Here is a 21,507-nt window from a genome sequence, read left to right as displayed (position 1 = left end):
CCCACTAGGGGGCTGCAGCAACCACTTTGGGAATCGCATAATCTGAAACGGAGGCCGTACATGTGGCAGGATTGACGCTTGTTCCTAAACCAGCAGCTTAGGTGCTCAAATCCTGAAATCGAGTTGATTATTTGAGTCTGATTGTTTCAGTTCTGTGAATGTGAAGCTCCAGTTAAGATTTTAGCTCTTGTGTTAACAACAGACATGAAAAACACACAGATCTATATAAAATATCAGAGTGCTTTTTCTTTTTCTCAAAGCGTCATTACTCCCTTCATGTAGATGACAACAGTGATCAAGGTAAAAGAGATTAGTATTAATCTGAATGACTTGTGCTGATTAGTGTCACCTAGCCAGTCAAAACAAGAACAGAGTCTTTAGAATAAGACACACACCTGTGTAGAGATAATTAACTGACGTTTTGTTCATAGTGTTATGGGCCCCTTTGTTAAAAACCCAGAGGCTTTGCTTTATTTATTTTTTAATATTAGATAAACCAAGCAGGACGCCTTGCGTGGCAGAATTTAGCCCCCGTCTGGTTCGGCATGCTGTGCAGTAGCAGCAGCCACCCTGTGACTCGCACATCTGGAGATGGGATTAACTGCAACGTGGAGTGTTTTTTAACCAAAGAGCTCTAGAGCTGCTCAGTGTGTGTTTACGTGATTACATGTGTGTGCGCGCGCGCGCGCGTCCATGTGCGCTGGTACATCTGTGCTTCGTTTTTTTTTCTCTCTCTGTATAATTCTGCTCCAAATCTCAAGGATTTCTCCTCCAGTTGCCACCTACAGCAGCAAACCCAGCTCCCTGAAAAACAACAAGGCTGTTATTTCTCTCAGGCTCCCAGATCTCATAACAGATTGGAAAGCAACAACTTAGTCTAAAGGGTTTATTAAGTTCATAGATGCAAGTCTGGCGTCAGCAGGCTTGGGAGATTTGGTTGAGAGCACTGCTGATATGACAGAACCGCGGCTGCACTAATCATTAACAATTACCCCCACAACAACACAGGCGGGCGCTGCGTGTGGATAGTGGTGCATGTGTGTCAAGAGGCTCTCAGAAAATCTCCTTGATAGTCTATTTCCAATCAAAACAGGCTTGATGCTGAGTGCTGGCAAAGTACCTAAGTACTTGAACATTCTGTACAAGTCAAACAGATTACGCTTTGCGTGTCTGAAATACTTCCACTGACTTATCTCGTGGAAGAAGTGATCATTTAATACCCCGGCTTTAATCTTTGCCAAGACTACGAAATGTGATGGAAACAGCCGCATGAGAATGTGAGCGGACTTAAGAAAACAGGAGCAATCTCCCAGGTTTATCTAAAACACGCCACTAGATGTCAGGTTTCTCCTGCATTGCTACCTAAAAACCTCAAGTGAGAAGGGCTGATAAATCACATCAAACAGGCCACTTCATCTTGCAATCTTTATCTGGGGCCCAAATCAGGTGAAAATAGCTGGCTGAACAAACATCATTTATTACCTAATACACAACAGGCATTTAAGACCTATGCATCATTAACTTAAGACATTGTGTAACTGATTAACAATGCTGTCTCTGATGAGAGAGCAAGTTAATAACCGAGAGATCACGTAGATGTTTCCCCCCTGATACCTCCACACTCGGTCTATTTAAAGATGTTTTAGTCTTCAGTTTGATACCTTCCTTTAGCGGGGTCATGAGCAACACCTAAGCCTTTGGACAAGGTAAGAGGCAACACTATTTTACTATATACACTTTTTTTTTTTTTTAAATTCCAGCTTTTATTTCGATGTCTCATACATACTTTTAGAAAATCTTGCCAAGTAAGCTGACTCACACTGACAACATTGGCTAAATGCTTGAGAAAAGCCTGCATTTTTCTACAAAGCAAAACAAAATTGCAGCAACACTAATTGAGAAATTATCCATGTGAGTCACAGAGACAGCCTTAAACACAAACTTGCACGTAAAGGCACAAGAGCTGAGACGGGAACGGTGGCAGACTGACAAACAGACGAACGGGGCAGTTAGATTAGAGGATAACATTCAGTACACACGCTCACAAAATCAGCTCAGATACATTCAGAGTTTATCCTGCTGCAGTGGGCTGTTTCTCCCACATACAGACAGATGTACATATGTTAACGCAGGCCTCCGCGCGCATCTGAAACCTGCAGCAGGATGACACGCGTGGTGAGGATGATGCAGTGACTGTAATTACTGTAATTTCGGCTGCTGTAATTACTTCCATCCTCTTTGCTTTTAAGAGACATTGGTACTCCCTCCTCCACTGGAGTCCCCGAAGTGGAAGACAGAAAAAAAAGAAGGGTGGGATGGGGGTGGGGGTTTGGGGGGGTGGGGTGGGATCTCTTCAAATCAAGAGCATGAAACTCTTTGAAGAGACTTGCTCTATAGATGCTGGAGAGTCCCTTGAAGAGCTGGCTCGCAGCTGTAGGAAATGGAAGACAGGATAAGCTACACGGATCCTAATGTGTTCTTCATGATCTGATGAGGTTGTTTAGTTGTTTGGGAGGTGAGACGCCTGACCTCACATCACGGATGGCTGCCAATTACATAACCACGTGGGCTGCCTTCGCTCTCTTCTAATTGCTTGTCTGTTGATCCCTGTACCTCTGTGAGAGATGGGCTCATATACACACTTGTTGGTCTCTGTTGGCTTCTTTTTCTTACTGCTGCAGGTGGCTGATAAATACATCCACTATCAGATCTGTTCCCTCCACGGTGGTAACATCCTGCGATTTTAATTGCTTGCATATCTCCACACAGCACTCACAGCGCCATGTCCTCTCGATCTATAACCATAGTGTCCTCTGGACGGAGCACGGAGCTCGGCTTCAGTGGTAACTCATTAGTTTAAATTCCCACCATTCTTGTTTTATGTCTTTGAATTGCCTGACTCCTCTTCTGCTACCAGGGGTGAGAATACACTCGGCTCAGCTCCCCTCACATCCCAAACTCCCACTGGCAGAGGAGGACAGGGAGTCTGGCATCGGCTCCACCCTTGACCTCACTGGCAGCTTTGAGGGCTGTAACCAACATACCAATCACCACTCCGACAAACCCTCACTGATGGAGGCAGGCACATTCCCCGGGGAGAAAGGTACAAGAGAGGCATAAAGAGGAGAGTGACACATACATCTCCCACGCTGGCAGCAGGTTTAACCTCTTTGAGGCGGTAAATTACAACAGCAGAAGCGAGTCACAGGCTCATTAGATAAGGACATGCTCAGGAGACACACAGTGCCAGTGGGATCATGTGGCCTCTCACTCAGCAGTGTTTGGCTGCATATGGGTTATGAATGTACTTTGTCAGATGACTTCTATCTCTACATGTGAGAGGACACAGCTATCAGAGAGTCGAGCAGTGGCCAAAAACATGCTGCCGTTTTGTTTCATCAGATAAAATCCCTTAAAAAAAGATTTCAGTCTAACCGTCTCTTTGCTGTTTTCTCCAGACAGATCTCCTCAGACCTCAGCAGCGAGTCCAAACAAGATCAAGAAGGTCCTTATCAATCTATCCAAGATCCCTCTCCTCTTCCTCCTCCTCTTCCTCTTTGTTTGCTCCTTGGACACTCTGAGCTCTGCCTTCCAGTTAGCAGGGGGTAAGCGCTCTGACCCTCACTGCCCCATCAGCAGGTTCATAGTGACTCAGTCTGTTGATATTTGACAAATAAGTGAGTCACCGAGCACCAGTTCACACCATCCTACTGGGCCCTGCTGCTGTATAATTTACTGCCGAGTTTGATCTGTGACCTTCTTGAAATTGGGGAAACAAACAGTTTGATTTTTGTTTAACATTGCTCTTGGCAACCTTGTGATTCCTAAGACTGGTATTTTTTTATGTGTGTGTTTCTGTGTATGTGGGCGGCATATCTAACCAGGTAAAGTGGCAGGGGACATTTTCCAGGACAATGCAGTGCTGTCTAACCCCGTGGCAGGGCTCGTGGTGGGGATCTTGGTTACTGTGCTGGTTCAGAGCTCATCAACCTCCACCTCCATTGTAGTCAGTCTGGTGGCCTCCGGACGTGAGTAGGCACATAAACGCATGTGCAAATGTGTGAGTGCCAGAATTCAGGTGTGTGCGCGTGTGTGTTTATTGTACTGTCTGCACAGTAGGCTTATGTCTCTGCAGGTTATTATTTTGCATATATAGATAAGTTAATAAACAGAAAACAAAATCCATTACCGTAGCAATAAAACCAGAGAAAATAACACCCCCATGGCGCCTTATTGGCAGCAAAATCAATTTGCAGTCTATAGTTCAAATCGAAATTTTCTGCCTCAAAGTCCTATAACAACCCGTATTCCCTGTGGAGGGTTGAATCCATTATGATCAGTTTGTTATTTGGCATTAAGGATCAAATTAGCAAAAAAAGTTTGGGTTACATTAACAAACTATACCAGAGGATTGTTCTTCAGAGAACAGGAAGATTTGCTTGCACACATTTCTCCACTAACTAAACTAGCAGATGGACAGCTAAGAGTGATGTTTCCTGTCATCTAGCATCTAAACAACCCCTTGAAAAATATTAAAACGAGCATTGTGCTAACTTTTCGCTCCATAACTCACATTCACAGGTTTATTAATCTCCTGAAAGTGCTAGGAAAGTCTATTGTAAATGATTTATTTGTTGCGTGCTACTTTTGGCTGCAGATTAATGCACCGTTGTTGCTTTTATTTTATTTTATTTTTAGCTTTCCACTATTTAGATGTTTATGTCAGTTTTCAAACTTGTATAATGAAAGAATGATTAATGTATAGTACTGTACACAAGTCTTGAGTTGCCCCTCATTTTGATTCCAAAGATCTACATGTGGTCTTGAGCAATAGTTCTCCAGGCTTTCTGAAGGTCTCTCAAAGCATTTCATTGACTTTTCACTTACTTTCAGGTCAGTCCCCATACCTGACTGTTCTCAAAAGGACATTTTTTTGAACCACTGAACACTGACCTATGAATCATTCAAGTTTAAAAAACACCACCTAACTGAAGGGGTGAACCAGTGTTATGTCTACGCAAATAGAAAGAAACAAATTGCACTTTGTTACAGACTGTCGCAAAAACATTTGTTCTTTTCATTTTTGAATCCACAAAAAACAAAAAATGCCAAAGATAATACAGCTGGACAGGATAAAATAGTAGTTTTCTGCCAACAAAGTAGTTTCCAAAGAGCTGTTAGCTGAAAACTCAGTGTGTCCTTAAAAATTGAGTAACCTGGACACGTGAAGGACAAAAGAAGAAGGCAGACCTAAAAAAAAAAAAACCCTATATACAGCAGACAAACAGTATCTGAAAATCATGGCCTTAAGAAATAGGAATGTAATCAATCAAAGATCTGACACAGGACCCGAGAGATGCATCTGGCCCTTCACCTGATCCAGCTACTGTTCAATGATGCCTCATCAGTAATGGTCTCAGTGGAAGGGTGGCTGTCAAGAAGCCATTTCAGAAGAAAGGAAAACAAGCAGAAAAGGCTGAGGTATGCAAGATTACACAAGAACTGGACTAAAAATGAGTGGCAACAGCTCGTACGGAGTAATTAATCCAAATTTGACATTTTTGGTTCAAATCCTCATCATTATATCCAGATGAGGTCAGGAGAGAAGCACAAAGATAGAGATTAAAACACAGTAAATGCTATGTGATGGTTTGGGGCTGATGGAGATCTTTTTTTAAAACTGATGCAATAATAAACAAAGTATTGTTGATTTTGATCCAACTCAACATTATTGAAGCAGTCTGAGAACATCATGACAGACCAACATCCAAAGAAGAGCTTTAAATGTCCTGCAAGAGCCCAGAGAACTATTCCTGAAGACTGCTTAAAGAAAAAAACTCTGTTTTTGCCTTATATGTGTATATTTGCATGTTTCAATTAAACACTGCACCCATTTTCTATTTTCCTTGCAAAATATAAATAAATGAGAGGTGGCTCAAGACGCTAACTGAGACCCATTTCGAGATTCCAGTACTGCAGTTGCAATTTGTAAAAATGATGTAAAATAAGTGTAGTCTGACAGGGTGAAGCAAGATTAGAGGGGCAATCAAATCCAACCTTTCTTACTCTGGGTAATGTCTCATCATCTCAGTCAGCCTTGTGTAAGACCATTATGTGGTAAGGTTACAAGAAAATGTCCAGGCTTCTGCATGTAGGTCTTCCACTTTTGCTCTGGGTAGTTAAAGTGAATTACATCAGTATGCAGGAGTTGCTGCTCTGCTTCCAAAGATTTGTTTTAAATAAGAGAGCCATGAGGATGATTAGAGGTAATTACTGGAGACTGAAAGATATGGAAAGGCATAAATGTTTGTCTTCCTGACGTCTGCCCTCTGGGTCATCGCCATTAAAGGCGTATTCAAAAATAACCCATCTCCAAAGCCGTCTCACTTAGCCTAGAATTACAATCACCTCTCATTTCCATTAAAACACATGTTGCATCAAAAAAGTACAAGGCCATTTTCTGTAATTATGTGTATATATATATATATATATATATATATATATATATATATATATATATATATATATATATATATAGGGTGCAAGATGCTAGCAGGCAAGGCATACATGGAACGCCATAACCAAGTGGCCGGCATAGTGTACAGGAACATCTGTGCCGAGTATAACCTGGAAGTCCCGAGGTCAAAATGGGAGATGCCCCCAAGGGTGGTGGAGAATGACCGAGCTAAGATCCTGTGGGACTTCCAGATACAGACGGACAAAATGGTGGTGGCTAACCAACCGGACATAGTGGTGGTAGACAAACAGAAGAAGACGGCCGTAGTGATGGATGTAGCGGTTCCGAATGACAGCAATATCAGGAAGAAGGAACACGAGAAGCTGGAGAAATACCAAGGGCTCAGAGAAGAGCTCGAGAGGATGTGGAGGGTGAAGGTAACGGTGGTCCCCGTGGTAATCGGAGCACTAGGTGCGGTGACTCCCAAGCTAGGCGAGTGGCTCCAGCAGATCCCGGGAATAACATCGGAGATCTCTGTCCAGAAGAGCGCAGTCCTGGGAACAGCTAAGATACTGCGCAGGACCCTCAAGCTCCCAGGCCTCTGGTAGAGGACCCGAGCTTGAAGGATAAACCGCCCGCAGGGGCGTGCTGGGTGTTTTTTATATATATATATATATATATATATATATATATATATATATATATATATATATATATATATATGATGCATTACCATTTGCAATGGTGTTTATGCATTTACAATGTTTAGTTTTTTTTGTAACATGCTTCTTCATTTTCGCCTCATCTCATAGTTTTAGAAGTCAGGTCGGCTGTTCCAGTCATCATGGGGACCAATATTGGGACTTCGGTTACAAACACCATAGTGGCCATGATGCAAGCGGCAGAACGAACCGAGTTTCAACGGTGAGTGACAAAACACAGCAAGACCGAGGAGGAGAGTGGAGGTAGAATAGGGTGGGGGTTGAGGCAAGAAGACACTGAAATGGAAAAGTGAAGTGGATAAGTGGTTAGATGGAGGGAAGAGGGAAAAAGTGTTAAGAGAGCAGAGGAGAAAGTAGAGGAGGATGATGAGAAAGCATCAGCAGCTGTAGCTGCAGCTTCACACTATAATAATGGCACCAGTCCACACTAATCCTATACCAGTAACCAGTGCCCCATTACATCACTGCCAAAGACCAAAAAAGCAAAAGTTGAGCTGTGAAAAGGAGATTAACAAGCAATCACTCTGAGTAGTTTATGATGCTCCTGGATAGCTAACACAGAAAATGACTGTGATCCACGATAGTGCTTTTGCCGGAGCAACAATCCATGACTGCTTCAACTGGCTGTCAGTCCTGGTTCTGTTGCCCCTGGAGGTGGCGAGCGGGTTCATGACTCGGCTGTCTCACCTGCTGGTCACCACTCTGAGGCTCGAGCCAGGGGAGGAAGCACCCGAGCTACTCAAGGTCATCACGGAGCCAGTCACCAAGCTTATCATACAGGTAAAACCATCAGACGCCATTTTTTCTAATTTACTGTTTACTAAGCCCCTTCATTGGACTGCAGCCCTCTATGATCTCAGCTTAGTAACTGTGATGTTACTCACAGCAGGTCAGCAATGTTGTGATTTATTTGTAATTTATATTTATTTTCTTTTTCTGTCCAAAACCAAACATCACAGAAACCAAAATGTAAGAAATAGATTAAACACAACATGGTAGAAGGCAATTCTGAGCACATAATTGATGGGTGTCTCTGTCGAAACACCATAACTCAAAAATCTTCAAATAAATTCTGATTAAGCTTTGTAGGGGTGTAGAGTCGGGTCATCAGCAACCCGTTAAAATTTGGCTTATCACAATTTTTCTTCTACTTATAATGCCTGAACTTGACACTACACAGCAAAACAATGGTAAGGTTATTTCAACATCATGAAAAAGTAAAGTATAAAATAAATGATGCACGTCATATTTAGAAATATCTGGAACATGTTTTCAAGTAAATAGTGAAAAATGTCACCTCAAAACCATCTCATGTATCATCTAACTCGTTAGCTGAGGTCACTGCTGAAAACTGATAAACTCGATCAGCAATTCAGCTGCCAAGCAAAAAAAACAAAACAAAACAAAAAAATTGTGGTGAAAAATGAATGTACATCTTCTTTCACCCTCAGCTGGACAAGTGTGTGATCACAGGGATCGCCATGGGGAAGGAGGGCATGAGGAACAGGAGCTTGGTGAAAGAATGGTGCCAGACCAACCTTGTTATGGTAATGTCTCATCTCTAGCCCTGTCTCCTTCACATCGTGGGGCGATCGTGGCTCAAGATTTGGGAGTTCGCCTTGTAATCGGAAGGTTGCCGGTTCGAGCCCCGGCTTGGACAGTCTCGGTCGTTGTGTCCTTGGGCAAGACACTTCTTTGCCTACTGGTGGTGACAGAGGGCCTGGTGGCGCCAGGCAGCCTCGCCTCTATCAGTGCGCCCTAGGGTGGCTATGGCTACAATGTAGCTTGCCATCACCAGTGTGTGAATGTGTGTGTGAATGGGTGGATGACTGGTTGTGTAAAGCGCTTTGGGGTCCTTAGGGACTAGTAAAGCACTATACAAATACAGGCCATTTACCATACTGTGTCACTGTGTACTGGCGCCAAATGGAGCTTGTCACTGATGCCAGTAAAAATGGCCTGGCTAATGTCTTTCTTTCTTTCTTTTATCTATCCATAAATCCATAGTCTCATCACAACGTGAGCACTGAAAGCTGTGACTCCAGCCATGACTTGCAAACACACGTGAAGTGTAAGTTAACCTAAAGTCCTATCTGAATCTGAATCAATCATATAGTAAGCCGGAACCAATCTGTACAACCTCATATCCAAAGAAGTTAACATAATGCCATAATGTTGGAATACAAGCAGTGTGTTCTGGATAAAAGGCTTCCCTTATTTCAACAAGAGAAGGCCAAAACTGAACTTGTCTTCTCAAGAAATTTTTATTTACATAGCAAAACAGTCGATACAAGTATAACTAAACAGTAAGAGAACATTATCAAAAAATATGGCAAACTAAATGGTGGTAAATTGAACTTCAAGTTTTGTCACTTTCCATAGTGTCTCAACTCATTTGGTAAGGTATAAATGCAGTCAAATATCCTGTTATTGTGGCTTTCTTTGTAGGTAGACATTTGTTTGCATCTGCTGAGATGTCAGACCTCACAGTGGGCCTCATCCTACTCGCCACCTCGCTGGCTGTCCTGTGCACATGTTTGCTGCTTCTAGTCAAACTGCTCAACTCTCTTCTTAAAGGCCAAGTAGCAAAGGCCATCCATAAAGTCATCAACACAGGTTAGTCTAAATTTGAGCTACCAAATGAATAAATAAAAAATGAATATCTTGACTTGTTAGGAAACAAATAATGGATTGCATTTATATAGGGCTTTTCAAGATCCTCAAAGCACTTTACGATTCCACTATTCATTCACACACTGGTGGAAGGCAAACCACAGTTGTAGCCACAGCTGCCCTGAGGCAGACTGACAGAAGCAAGGCTGCCATATTGCGCCATCGGCCCCTCTGGCCATCACCAGCAGGCGGTAGGTGAAGCGTCTTGCCCAAGGACACAACGACCGAGACTGTCCGAGCCGGGGCTCGAACCGGCAACCTTCCGATCACAAGATGAACTGCCAACTCTTGAGCCAGGATAAACCCATCAACCCATCAGCACTAAGTAATACAGATAACCCATCGTGTGTTATTTGTATTACTTAGTGCTATGTGTAGCTCCAGGAAGTCACTGTACTGAACAAACAGCAAAACATCAACCAGTGTTGCTAAAGTTCTCAAAAAAGTAATGTATTACACAATACTTGTTATTTTTTAAACTAATGCCTTATGTTATTTGGAGAAAGTACTTCTCTATCCTACTCATGAGATGAGATCTTTCTTTTAGTGTTTAAATTTGAATCAAAAGAAAGGTGAAAACTTGGCCACAGAGGACCTCACCACTGAGACTGTACTGCAAAAGCATTTACAGGTTGAAATGGAAGCTAAAAAGCTAGAAGAAAAATAAAATTACATCTATATTTCCTAGTGACAAAGGTTGCAGGTGCAACACCATTTCCCCCTCACAGCAGAAAAGCTGACTGTAGTTGAAAAAAATGCTCTTTTCTCTCTTTCCACCCACCTCTTTATAAAGTGAGAACCAATATAACTGTTACTGCAATGTTATTACTGAAATTAACACACTAATACATTCCATTATTGCATCACATAAAAATGTAATGTGATTGCATGAAGATGTACTTTCCAACACTCATAATAACCCAGGTTAAACTGCTACAGTTACTAAAGGAGAAAAGGCCAGTGTAACTAAGCTGGAAGAAACTGGTGTGAGAAGGCACTTGGAAAAGGTGCAATGGGAGTGGAAACCTCTGCAGGGATATACTAACAATGGGCAAATTTACATATGCACATGGATCGTGTTCAATTCAGTAATGACCAAAATCTCTATCAAGAGAAGTGCAGATTGGAAGTGCAAATTTTCGCCCAGATTGCTGATGAATTTTTGAGAAACACCATCAGCAATCTGGGCAAGCATTGTGAGCTGTCCATGGTACTGAAATGCTAAACACAATGGTGAATTTAAGCTTTTTTTTATTTTATTTTTTTTAATTCTTATTATGTGTCAGTATATTATAATTATTTGTTTTATATGTGTGAGGGATGTTGTGAAGCCTTACAAAATTCACACAAAAATCATTTGAGAGTTTATTGAAGCCCTGCCTGACTTCTTGATTTGAAAAGCTTCAGAGCTCAAGTGAAACTTCCAGCTCATATTGGCCAGCTCCAAATATGCATGTTTCCTTGCCTTGTTAACCCATAAGAGGGAGTTCTCAGAATGAGCTTTCAGGGTCCTGGTAGGTGTTTATGACTGCCTTTGATCAGCAATTCTTCTTAGTTTTAGCATCAACGGGCAGATGAGTGTAGAACTGACATTTTAGTTTTTAACATAGATTTTTAACTGAAGGGGGTTACATGGAAAATGTAAGCACTTTATTCTTTAAAGTTAAAAATGATTCAAGTTTCTCTTGTGCATCACTGCAGACCTTCCCTATCCATTTGGGTGGCTGGCAGGATACATCGCCATGTTTGTGGGTGCAGGTGTGACATTTGTGGTGCAGAGTAGCTCTATCTTTACTTCAGCCATGACTCCTCTTATAGGTGAGTGATGTATGTTTTTGCTCTTTTGAATGTCAAAGTCTGCACACCATGTGCACAAATCTTTGCCAAGCTTCGTGGATTTTATCTGTTTATTCTTTTTTAACTTTAGTCGCCTCAATCAATTCGGGCTGCATGATTATAGGCAAAAATCACAATTAATTTGTTCAATATTGGTATCTATCTATCTATCTATCTATCTATCTATCTATCTATCTATCTATCTATCTATCTATCTATCTATCTATCTATCTATCTATCTATCTATCTATCTATCTATCTATCTATCTATCTATCTATCTATCTATCTATCTATCTATCTATCTATCTGTCTATCTGTCTATCTGTCTGTCTGTCTGTCTTTGAGAACAGAGTTTACAAAATGCTTTAGCAGATAGTTAAAGGTCATTCAAGGGTCAAAATCCATGCATATTTACAGGCCATATTCTATTGAAAAAGCTTCCTTTACTCTGCCAGCTAATGGAGAGGGCCAGCAGTGCCCACAAATCCTCTTACAAAGCTCCTATAATAAGAGGCTTGGCCTATGAAACTCTAAACTTCCATTTGATTTGTTGGAACAGGCCACTCTTAAATTGTCTCCTTCTACAGAGATTGTTTAGGTTTATCTCACTCATGCTGACCTACAATGAGCCACTTGTTTGGTTTAATTGGATGATATAATTGTATTTGGTCATACTTTATAAATAGAGTATACTTAAAACATATAAAAAATGCTTTATTGTTGGTGATCAGCTTTAACCTTGTAGGAGCAGCTTGCTAAATTAAGTGCTGAGGAACGGCATGACTAACGCTATAAAGAAAATGATCAATCCTAGAATGGGGACATGAATGTTTTCCAGTGATCATCACTAAATTTCCTATAGATGGCACATAAAATAATCCTCACCTCACTAACTTGACACAAAAAACCTTGAGTCACCATGAAGCAACTGAAGGACAGATTATGACAATAAAAACACGTGTTTTCAGTAAGTGGCTGTTGCATTGGTGTCAGTTTCATTTTCAAGTGAATCCTGCCTAAGTCAGTGTCACCCTAACCCTGGCGCAATAACTGTCTCTGGCTCAAAAATATATCAGGAAGGTTACGTAATGTCCCTTTGTCCACTCTTTGCTCAGAGATTCGCAGATCATACAAAAGGAGATGTAACAGTCTGAAGACATTCTTTGAGGCTTTGATGCAGGAAAAAACGGATTTGTTTGCCTCCAGTTTTGACTTGACGCCTCATATGCAGCAATAATGTGGAAGTTTTGTCTGGGTGGCAACATGCTATTTATTATAAACAATTAATGTTTCATAGTACTCAGACATTTTTTCCCCATGAGAAGATATTAACATTTTCCAGAACAATCAATAATTTCCTGTAAGTTAGTGCTGCTGCAACCCACACAAACAGTTATACAGGATACTTACACATGGCAAATCACTCCAAAAGCCAAGCCACCCACATGAACAGACCTGCAATTAACCCATGCAATATAATAGAAACTTTAAAGTTGTCCCTCCTGCTAAATTACATTCCTGGCTATCGACCTTTCCCACATATTAAAGCACATACACATAATATATAGCTTGGGTATCATGGAGATACAGTGTTAGACAACAGGAGAGCAATACAGGCAACCTTACTGGTCTTAAATGTCTTCAGGAGGCAACAGATCGCCCTTCCTAACAGTGGAATAACTAACTGTCTTCATTGCCACTGACTCTAAACAGCAGTGGATACTACCATCCCTCCGGACCACACAGCACAGCCTTTAACTCCCCAATGACCCACTTTTAACTCTTTTTAGTGTCTCCCCCTCACCCTCAATTGCCCACACCTGTCCCCCCATCAGATTGTCTTTCTCATGAAACCAATCACCTCGATATCTGTCATGTTTTAGCCTTCAATTACATCACAGAGCTTATGCCATACTGTGAATAGATTAAAGTGTATAGAAGGAAATCTAAAACATTTTATAAAAATACCAGCATTTCATGGCAGACCTATTACTTTAACTTCCGTCATTTTGACCATTTGGAGGTCAGGAACAAGCAGCTTGTTAATTGCTGACTTTTTACATACCTTTCCTTTTAAGTGGGTGTGGAGGAATAAAATCACAGTTCAGAGGTTTTTGAAAGTGGCCAAAGCTTTTTGAATGGCCAGAATAGTGAAAAAGCAGAACATTGTCCATACAACTGAGAAAAAACCCTTTAAAAATAAACCTTCTAACAGTGGTGTTAATAGACGACACATTTGTGGTATTTCCTCCAAGTGGAACTCCCATCAGTGGAGCTTGAATTAGATGCAACCAAAGACACTCTAACCACTGAAACTTACTGAAACAAACTTTCCAATAAACAAATAAAGGTATGCATGAAATACATGTTGCAAGAGAGGTTTAGGAGAGGTTAAAACTGAGCAGTGTTTGTTTTTTTAAGATTGAGGAACTGCTGAAAATTACTTTTTATCCACAAATATGCCAGAACAGTGTACCAGTGTAAAGTTTTTACACAACTTTGTTTTTCAGTTGTCACAACAGGGGACACATACAGAGAGAACTCCACTGATAACAACACATAAGAATTACTGTTGTGTTCTTGCCATAAACTGCACTCTCCCCCCCAAGGCCAGTGGTTTCTCTACAATATAAATTCTAACACCGCAACCTCTATCCACATGTTTATGGTTATCCTGATAAACTATTAATAAAGGAACGAAAGGTTTGCTGTATTGCTGTTTAATTTGTTTAATTTTGTTTAATTAGCCATGTTATTACCTCTGTGGCTGCTTAAATTCATTTATCTTCTACTTGTCTTTCCTGTGGTATGCCACAAGGTTTCAGTTATATCTATCTACCTATCTATCTATATACATATATATAGCCCCAAGATATTTCCTAGTTACCTAGTTGCGCATCTTGTTTTCGTCCATAGACTGCTAAAAGTTGGACAGCAGACTGTTTCCTTCAATTTTATGAGACAACAGAAGCCCTAACAGATTTGTGGTCAGGGTAAGGGTAATTCTAGGTTCTTTTCCCTTTTTGCTAAGTCTTCTGTGAGAAGCTTTGGTAACCCTTGAGTCGCATTAAATCTCTGGTTTGCTCTTGTTTTTTCAGATAAGAAATGTTGTGAAGTTGAGTTCTATTGTCTCATGCACTAAATTCCAAATTCTTATTCATACCTTCTGGATTATTTTAATTTATTATTTGCTTGCTTTAACAAAGCTTTTTTGCATTCTTGGCAGATTGTTCAGAATGCCACTATGAGACTTACATATCAGTCTGATGCTCATTCATTTCCGGCTTTCAAGTAAATTCAGTGTCCACTGACTAACAAGATTTTGTTTTTGACTTTTAGAGCACTACATGAACAAGCGACAGCATAGATCACTGAACATTTACATCCATACATCTTGGGGGTCCTTGAGGACCTGCTGGCTGTCCATCATACTAGACAGAGAACTATAAAAAAAAGCCCATATGGAAAAGATATATATAAATCTTATAAAGTTTTTATCTGTCTTGTATGAAACTTGTATGAAAAGCATACAAGAGTGAAAACACATATAAGATCCCTTGAAAAATTATATAATGAAACTTGTATGTTTTGTATACTTACTAAAAAAATATATGAAAGAAATGAGAAAGTGGCTACTTTCATGAGTAAATCATGTAAGCCTTATATGATTTATATATGATTTACTCATGAAAGTGGCCACTTTCTTGAGTAAATCATATATGTTTTTACTATTTCTTTTCCATATGGGAGAGTTCACGGCAATGGCCTCCATAGACTCTGGAATGCTTTCCTCTTAGCCTGACAACTGGTTTCTTTCTAAAGGCAGCTAAAGCTTTTTGTCTTTATATTTTTAGCATTTTTGTTGTGGAATTTTGGTGCTTTATGAGTACAATTTTTATTTACTTGCTTTACTTATATAAATGTCTTCAGCTTTCAGTTGTGACCTTCTTTTGGCAGTCACTAATCATCCTATCAGCCAAAGATGTAGTTTAACCTCTATGAGAAGGATTTCTTTAAAAAATTAAAATACTATCTGGTGTTCTCAAATGGCACGTACAAAAATATCTTTCTTTCTTTATATCCGCGATGTTTCCCTTCGACTATCTCAATAAGTATTACGCCACCTGGAGAACAATTTTCATAACTTATTGGGTTATTACTGCTAGTATATAAACAGGGCTAATTTCTGAGATCTATCATAGATGGCATTTGTATTTGTCACAAAACATCTTAAGAACTCTCCGTATAGCTTAGTGGTGCTCTATAAATATTTCAACAGGAACAAAACACTAATTATATTTTCTGGTAAACCAATACGATATGCTTTACAGCATTTGGCTTTGTCATCTTCATCAGGTATTGGTGTAATCAGTTTGGAGCGAGCCTATCCTCTCACTCTTGGGTCCAACATTGGCACAACTGCCACAGCCCTGCTGGCAGCTTTGGCCAGTCCTGGGAACAAACTTGCTGCTGCCATACAGGTAGGTTTTGTTTGTTTTTCTGGATACAAAGGACATATAATAATAATAATGATGATGATAATGATAATGAAAATGATAATGATAATGATAATGATAATGATAATGATAATAATAATAATAATAATAATAACAACAAAAATTTCCAGAGGGTTGCTGTGGAAAATGTAATTTAAAACAAAACAAACATCACATGTTTAAACTGAAAACTTTGATTTTGCTTTGTATTTGCTGTGTTTTGACTTCATGGCCATAACCTGCTGAATCTGAGCTTTGTATAAGTAATCAAAATCAGCCATATACTGCCAAAATAACCCTCTTTTTGCCTAACATATGGTAGCCGTTTGAAACATGTAACCAAAACATAGCAAGCTATAGCTAGGCTGTAGACTCCGCAGTGTGAGGTATTTTGTAATGTAGTGTTACAATAAGCTACTCATGAAAGCTGCGTTGCATAATTGGAATATATTTATGATATCAGTGTGACATTATAAGAAATCAGTAGACGCTTTCTACTGGTATGACTTTGAGTTGACATCAATACACATTAAGCATTTGAATTCTTAATTATTAGGTCTCTTGTCTTCTAGATTGCTCTGTGTCACCTTTTCTTCAATGTTTTTGGCATTCTGTTGTGGTATCCTTTCCCATTCATGCGTCTACCGATAAGGATGGCTCGTGTTCTCGGTGAGCGCACTGCCAAGTACCGCTGGTTTGCAATCTTGTACCTACTCCTCTGCTTCCTGTTGCTTCCATCACTGGTGCTGGGCCTCTCACTGGCTGGTTGGCAGGTGATGGCTGGAGTTGGGGCTCCTTTCTTGGGTGTAACCATCTTCATTACCATGGTGAATGTAATGCAGTCCCGCAGCCCCCATCACCTGCCAAACAAGCTCAAGAACTGGGACTTCCTGCCCAAATGGATGCACTCTCTCAAACCACTGGACCACCTAATTGCCAAAACAGTTCTCTGCTGCAGCTTCTCTTGTGAAGACAGACAAGAGGAAGAAGAAGCACCAATATCTCCAAGTACAACCTCTTGCAACAAACACACGGAGTTTGCTCAGCTTGCTTACAACAACCCAGTCATGGATTACCTCCATGAGAGAAGACCAGATGTACCAGTTCTTAAATTAAAAGGTTTAGAGAGGTGCAACAGCACTCCTCTGTAATTCATCCAATAATGAGGGTTTTTGACAAAATGGAAGAAAAATTCCATTTTGTCAAAAGAGTAGGTTTTAGAAAAGTAACTTTTAATTTTTTGGAAATAAACTGATTTGTGATTCCTGACTGGCTGACTTCGTTTGAAATGGAAAGCAATTTTAGGATGAGATGTGAGTTCAGACAACACCAACTAAGAATCAATGAGGAGAACAAATTTTTTTTGTTTTTTGTTTTTGCCAATTTTTAACCAACGATTCCCTCATAATGAATGTCTATACTGACCTTTTAAATACAAATCTATACAAAATGTATGACTAGCCTAACTGACGTTAATAAATGGATGATTAATCCTTAAAAAAGGTTTCATAGAAGAGATAGTGTTTTTTTTTTAATTTTACACTCATTTCTTGTAAATTAGTGTTTGTAAAATCTACATTATGATGCAATGCCATGGCCTCTCTTACCTATTAAAACATAATGATTTAAATATAAATTATTTGAGGTAAAACTGGGAAAAACATTGTGAAAGTGTTGGTATTTATTATGTAATCATGCATAACTATTTAGACAGACACTTTCATCATAAAAATCAACCTTATAATAAGATTGCATAATTATCCATATCTAGATTATTATAACAAAGCACAAAACTTAAAAAAAATGCTTACTGCAAACTAGTTACTGCATTCAAAGCAGTGGTAGGAAACTCCTACAATCCCTCTTTTGATCTCTGTTTTAATTGGAGTTTTAAAAAAAATGATTCGTATTTCATTATTTTGAGAATTTCCTACATTTCTATGACATGTTCCTGGTCTTGTTGACCACAAAAATCACTTTTTTACTACAAGTAACATTGTCTGTGTCTCAGTCATCCAAGTCATGGTCATTTTAGGAGCGACCTGACTTCTTCATGTCATGAAGACATTTCACCCAAGAGGCTTCTTCATTTCCTGAAGAAATTAGGTGGAAATACAGACAGTCTCAAGGTCCCTCTTCAACTCTGTCACTACTGTCCCACAAAAAATACACACAGATATGATATGTACAGTTTCACAGTTTGAAGATTCCCTAAAACTAAGATTTTTCTTGTGCATCTAAAATCCAGCCTCCATGTAGCACCTGTACCTGTTTTCTTTTTTTGGGTCATATTTACTGCTGTCAAATGTCAACCTGTGTTAAATTTGACCCAAACAGTGAGGATTTACACACAAACATCAAGGATTCCACAAAGAAACCAAATAATTTTATCCAGTTTAAGAATATTTAATAAATTCATTAAAAATAAACACCACCATGTGTAGGAATGCCAGAATGAGTACATAACAATAACAATTATTAGGCCTTATTTCCCACAGAATGCAGAAATGGTTGAGGAAGATATTTATTTTATCTTCTAGTTTTTGTAGAAAAATCAAGAAAAAGAAATGAGCGCTGTTTAGTCCAGAGTTTAATAAAACAATCATATTACCAAGTGGAGAAATGTTTGATCATTAAGTGAAAATACCATGTACTCACTGGTTATATAAGTCTTAGTGGGCGACTGAATACACAGAGACTCTACAAGGAATTCAAAGAATCACCACATTAGCTGCTTGATGTTGTCTACAAAGAAGTGCATGAATGTGGCATGAACGTGTTGCGGGCTGTGTGTGTGTTGTAGTTTTTGTGTGTGTATGCTTTTCCAAGTGGGTGAGTATGCACACTCGGGAGGTGTTGCTGAAAGTGTGAATATGTGCTGTTTTCTCTGCTGTTCTGAAACAATTGATAAAGAAAGGGGAAAAAAAGAAAAGAAATATGGGCTTGCTGAAATGCACTGATGCAATCAGAGAGCAAAGTCAGACACTTTCACTTGTAAGGTGATAGACAAAGACATGACGAACTGAAGAGCAACCATTAGCCTGCCAATAACTTTTGTTCAGAATTGTCTAAAATAAGAGTTTGTTTATTAAGATTAGTCATCTTTGGTTTCACAGCTCACCTTTTCTTTAACGAAAAGCATCGTCTTGTCTTCATGTCTCTCTGATAGTGTTTCGCTTTGATGTTCAAAAGTCGCCAATACACATGCCAGTCTGCACTGAGTTTACACTGTCTTGCTGATTCATTTGAACCTTGAAGGCATCGAAGAGCAGCATGAGAAGAGAAACTACCATGAGTCCTTGAACCTCATTCTTACATCCACTCATTATAAAATACACCCAGCTCTGTTCCTTCTCGTGAGAGGTGATATGAGTGCTGATAATCATTTGTGTGGGTGCAGTTTGGATCAATGCTGGAGTCCAGCAGGGCAGGGTCACTCCAGCCAAGCCTTTTTGAGTCCAAGGATTCACAGTGAGGACCTGGAGCTGCTAGGACTTTCTGCTGTTTTTTGTTCAGTCTCTACAATATTGCAGAGAAAATAACACGATCGTTCACACATTCACGCCTCTGAGTGCCCTTTCTCTTCACTCATCCACGATGTGTAAAGTGTTTCAATCGTTTTTCCATTTCTCCCAGTGCGATCATTGTGATCCCATTAACATGGAATCTGTTACTTCCTACCTTATGCTCTCTCACACTTATTTACTCTCTATGCTCTGTGCGAGCAAAGCAAAAGAAGAAACCAGTCCACCAGACTCAATTAAATTCTGTTTTATTTATATAGCGTCAAATCACTGCAGCAGTAGCCTTAAGGCACTTTATATTGTAAGATCAGTGGGAGACCTGTGCAGCGCCAGTGTGAAGAAAAAACTCCCTTTTAACATGCAGAAATCAGACAGAACCAAGAAACACTGGAAGAGAGCCAGAGATTAATAATAACAAATGATCAATTGCAGATTGGTGTATAAACACATGGTGTGTGATGATGAAGTCACGCCGCACACATTTCAGCAACTGTGTTCATGAACCCTTTCAACCCTCAATCCTTCCAATTTTGCTTGCAAGGCATTATGCTTCACCGCCCAAGTGCTGATTTAGCAATAATCTGTCATCAGCCTTCTCTCACTGTGTGATGAGAAGGCATTACAACATACTTATTCCACATAATCATCCAGGGACATCATTACTGAAAAGGTGAGGGCAGAAGAGGTGTAAGGAAATAATGATTCTGAAGTCATCTGGTGTTTTGGGTTCTGAAGCAGCAGTCAATATATTATTATTATTATATCAGAGTGTATGAAGTTAAAACGAATGAGTGATCTTTTTTGATTCCACAACATTTCCGGTGGTGTTAAAATTGCCTCTTTGATTTCTGATACTCAAGCGCAGAGTTTCAGTTTAGCATTTAGCTTTGGTTCATGCCTTGAGTTCTATTTGTTAGCAATAGTCGGTTTAGCATTCAGCTTTACCCTGTGAGTCTTGTTGCCTCTGGATTAGAAAAGTATCTTTTGGGTGTTTCCTTTTTTACCTTGACAGCTGGTTTAGGCTGTTTGTCTGATAGTCTTACCTTTGCCTGTGTCTTGCTCCCAAGCAGTTATCAATGTGTGTGTACATATATATATATACATATATATTTCTGAGTTTTTATATGTTTGTACTTTTGAGTTTAATTAGTTACAGCTCTGACAAACACAAAGAGCAATACAGGACTATACATATACGTATATATATATAGATATATATATATATCTATATATATATCTATATATATATATAGTCCTGTATTGCTCTTTGTGTTTGTCAGAGCTGTAACTAATTAAACTCAAAAGTACAAACATATAAAAACTCAGAAACGAGGAATTATCAAGTAGGAATAAATGATAAATGAGGGCCCGTGGAACACAAGGAAACACACAGTAAATGAAAAACAATGAACAGAGGGAGACTGAAGACTTAAATGTGCAGGACAAGAGGACAGGGGAAGCAAAACTGAACACACTGTACACTGGAAAAGAAACTGGAAGCAGGATAAACATGGAGATGAAGACAGGCTTGACACTTGGACCAGGGAGAAAAGGACACGGGGACATGACTGACTGGGTAGACGAGAAATAAACAACACGAAGACAAGGCTGACTAAACACAGGAGAGGAGCAGACACTGAGGGAAGAAAAACTCAAAGATCACTAAACTAAATGCTAAAAGAAACATACTTTAAGCATGATGTAAAAACAACCATGAAACTATATTCAAAATAAACAGTATAATGTCCATAAACATAGAAACATTAAGTTAAAGACCCAGTGCCATCACATTGTCTCT

The 21,507-nt window shown here is 39.6% G+C and overlaps 1 protein-coding gene across 2 annotated transcripts; it reads left to right on the top strand.

Moving 5' to 3' along the window:
- The first annotated feature begins 1,571 nt into the window (after window positions 1-1,571).
- slc34a1b (solute carrier family 34 member 1b) lies at window positions 1,572-17,689 on the top strand. 2 transcript variants are annotated; one of them, XM_012924846.4, is made up of 13 exons: window positions 1,572-1,706; window positions 2,770-2,843; window positions 2,918-3,103; window positions 3,459-3,605; window positions 3,885-4,028; window positions 7,270-7,381; window positions 7,764-7,959; window positions 8,631-8,726; window positions 9,187-9,250; window positions 9,628-9,795; window positions 11,554-11,670; window positions 16,046-16,170; window positions 16,758-17,689. In XM_012924846.4, exons 2-13 carry the CDS (start codon window positions 2,783-2,785, stop codon window positions 17,334-17,336), a joined length of 1,995 nt encoding a protein of 664 aa, XP_012780300.2. In that variant the 5' UTR covers window positions 1,572-1,706; window positions 2,770-2,782; the 3' UTR covers window positions 17,337-17,689. The 2 variants fall into 2 exon arrangements, with proteins under 2 accessions (XP_012780300.2, XP_004571766.2); XM_004571709.5 differs by having other exon boundaries at window positions 1,598-1,706; window positions 2,682-2,843.
- Window positions 17,690-21,507: the final 3,818 nt, after the last annotated feature.

This window comes from Maylandia zebra, linkage group LG2, assembly GCF_041146795.1.
Source record: "Maylandia zebra isolate NMK-2024a linkage group LG2, Mzebra_GT3a, whole genome shotgun sequence".
In the NCBI taxonomy this organism is placed as follows: Eukaryota; Metazoa; Chordata; class Actinopteri; order Cichliformes; family Cichlidae; genus Maylandia; species Maylandia zebra.
This window is presented reverse-complemented; position numbering and strand designations above follow the sequence as displayed.

Excerpts from the sequence above, each read along its gene's own strand:
- slc34a1b (XM_012924846.4), top strand. The coding sequence starts at position 2,783 with ATGTCCTCTCGATCTATAACCATAGTGTCCTCTGGACGGAGCACGGAG. Across the intron at positions 2,844-2,917 it reads CACGGAGCTCGGCTTCAGTG|GGGTGAGAATACACTCGGCT; the intron begins GTAACTCATTAG and ends TTCTGCTACCAG. Across the intron at positions 7,382-7,763 it reads GAACGAACCGAGTTTCAACG|TGCTTTTGCCGGAGCAACAA; the intron begins GTGAGTGACAAA and ends GATCCACGATAG.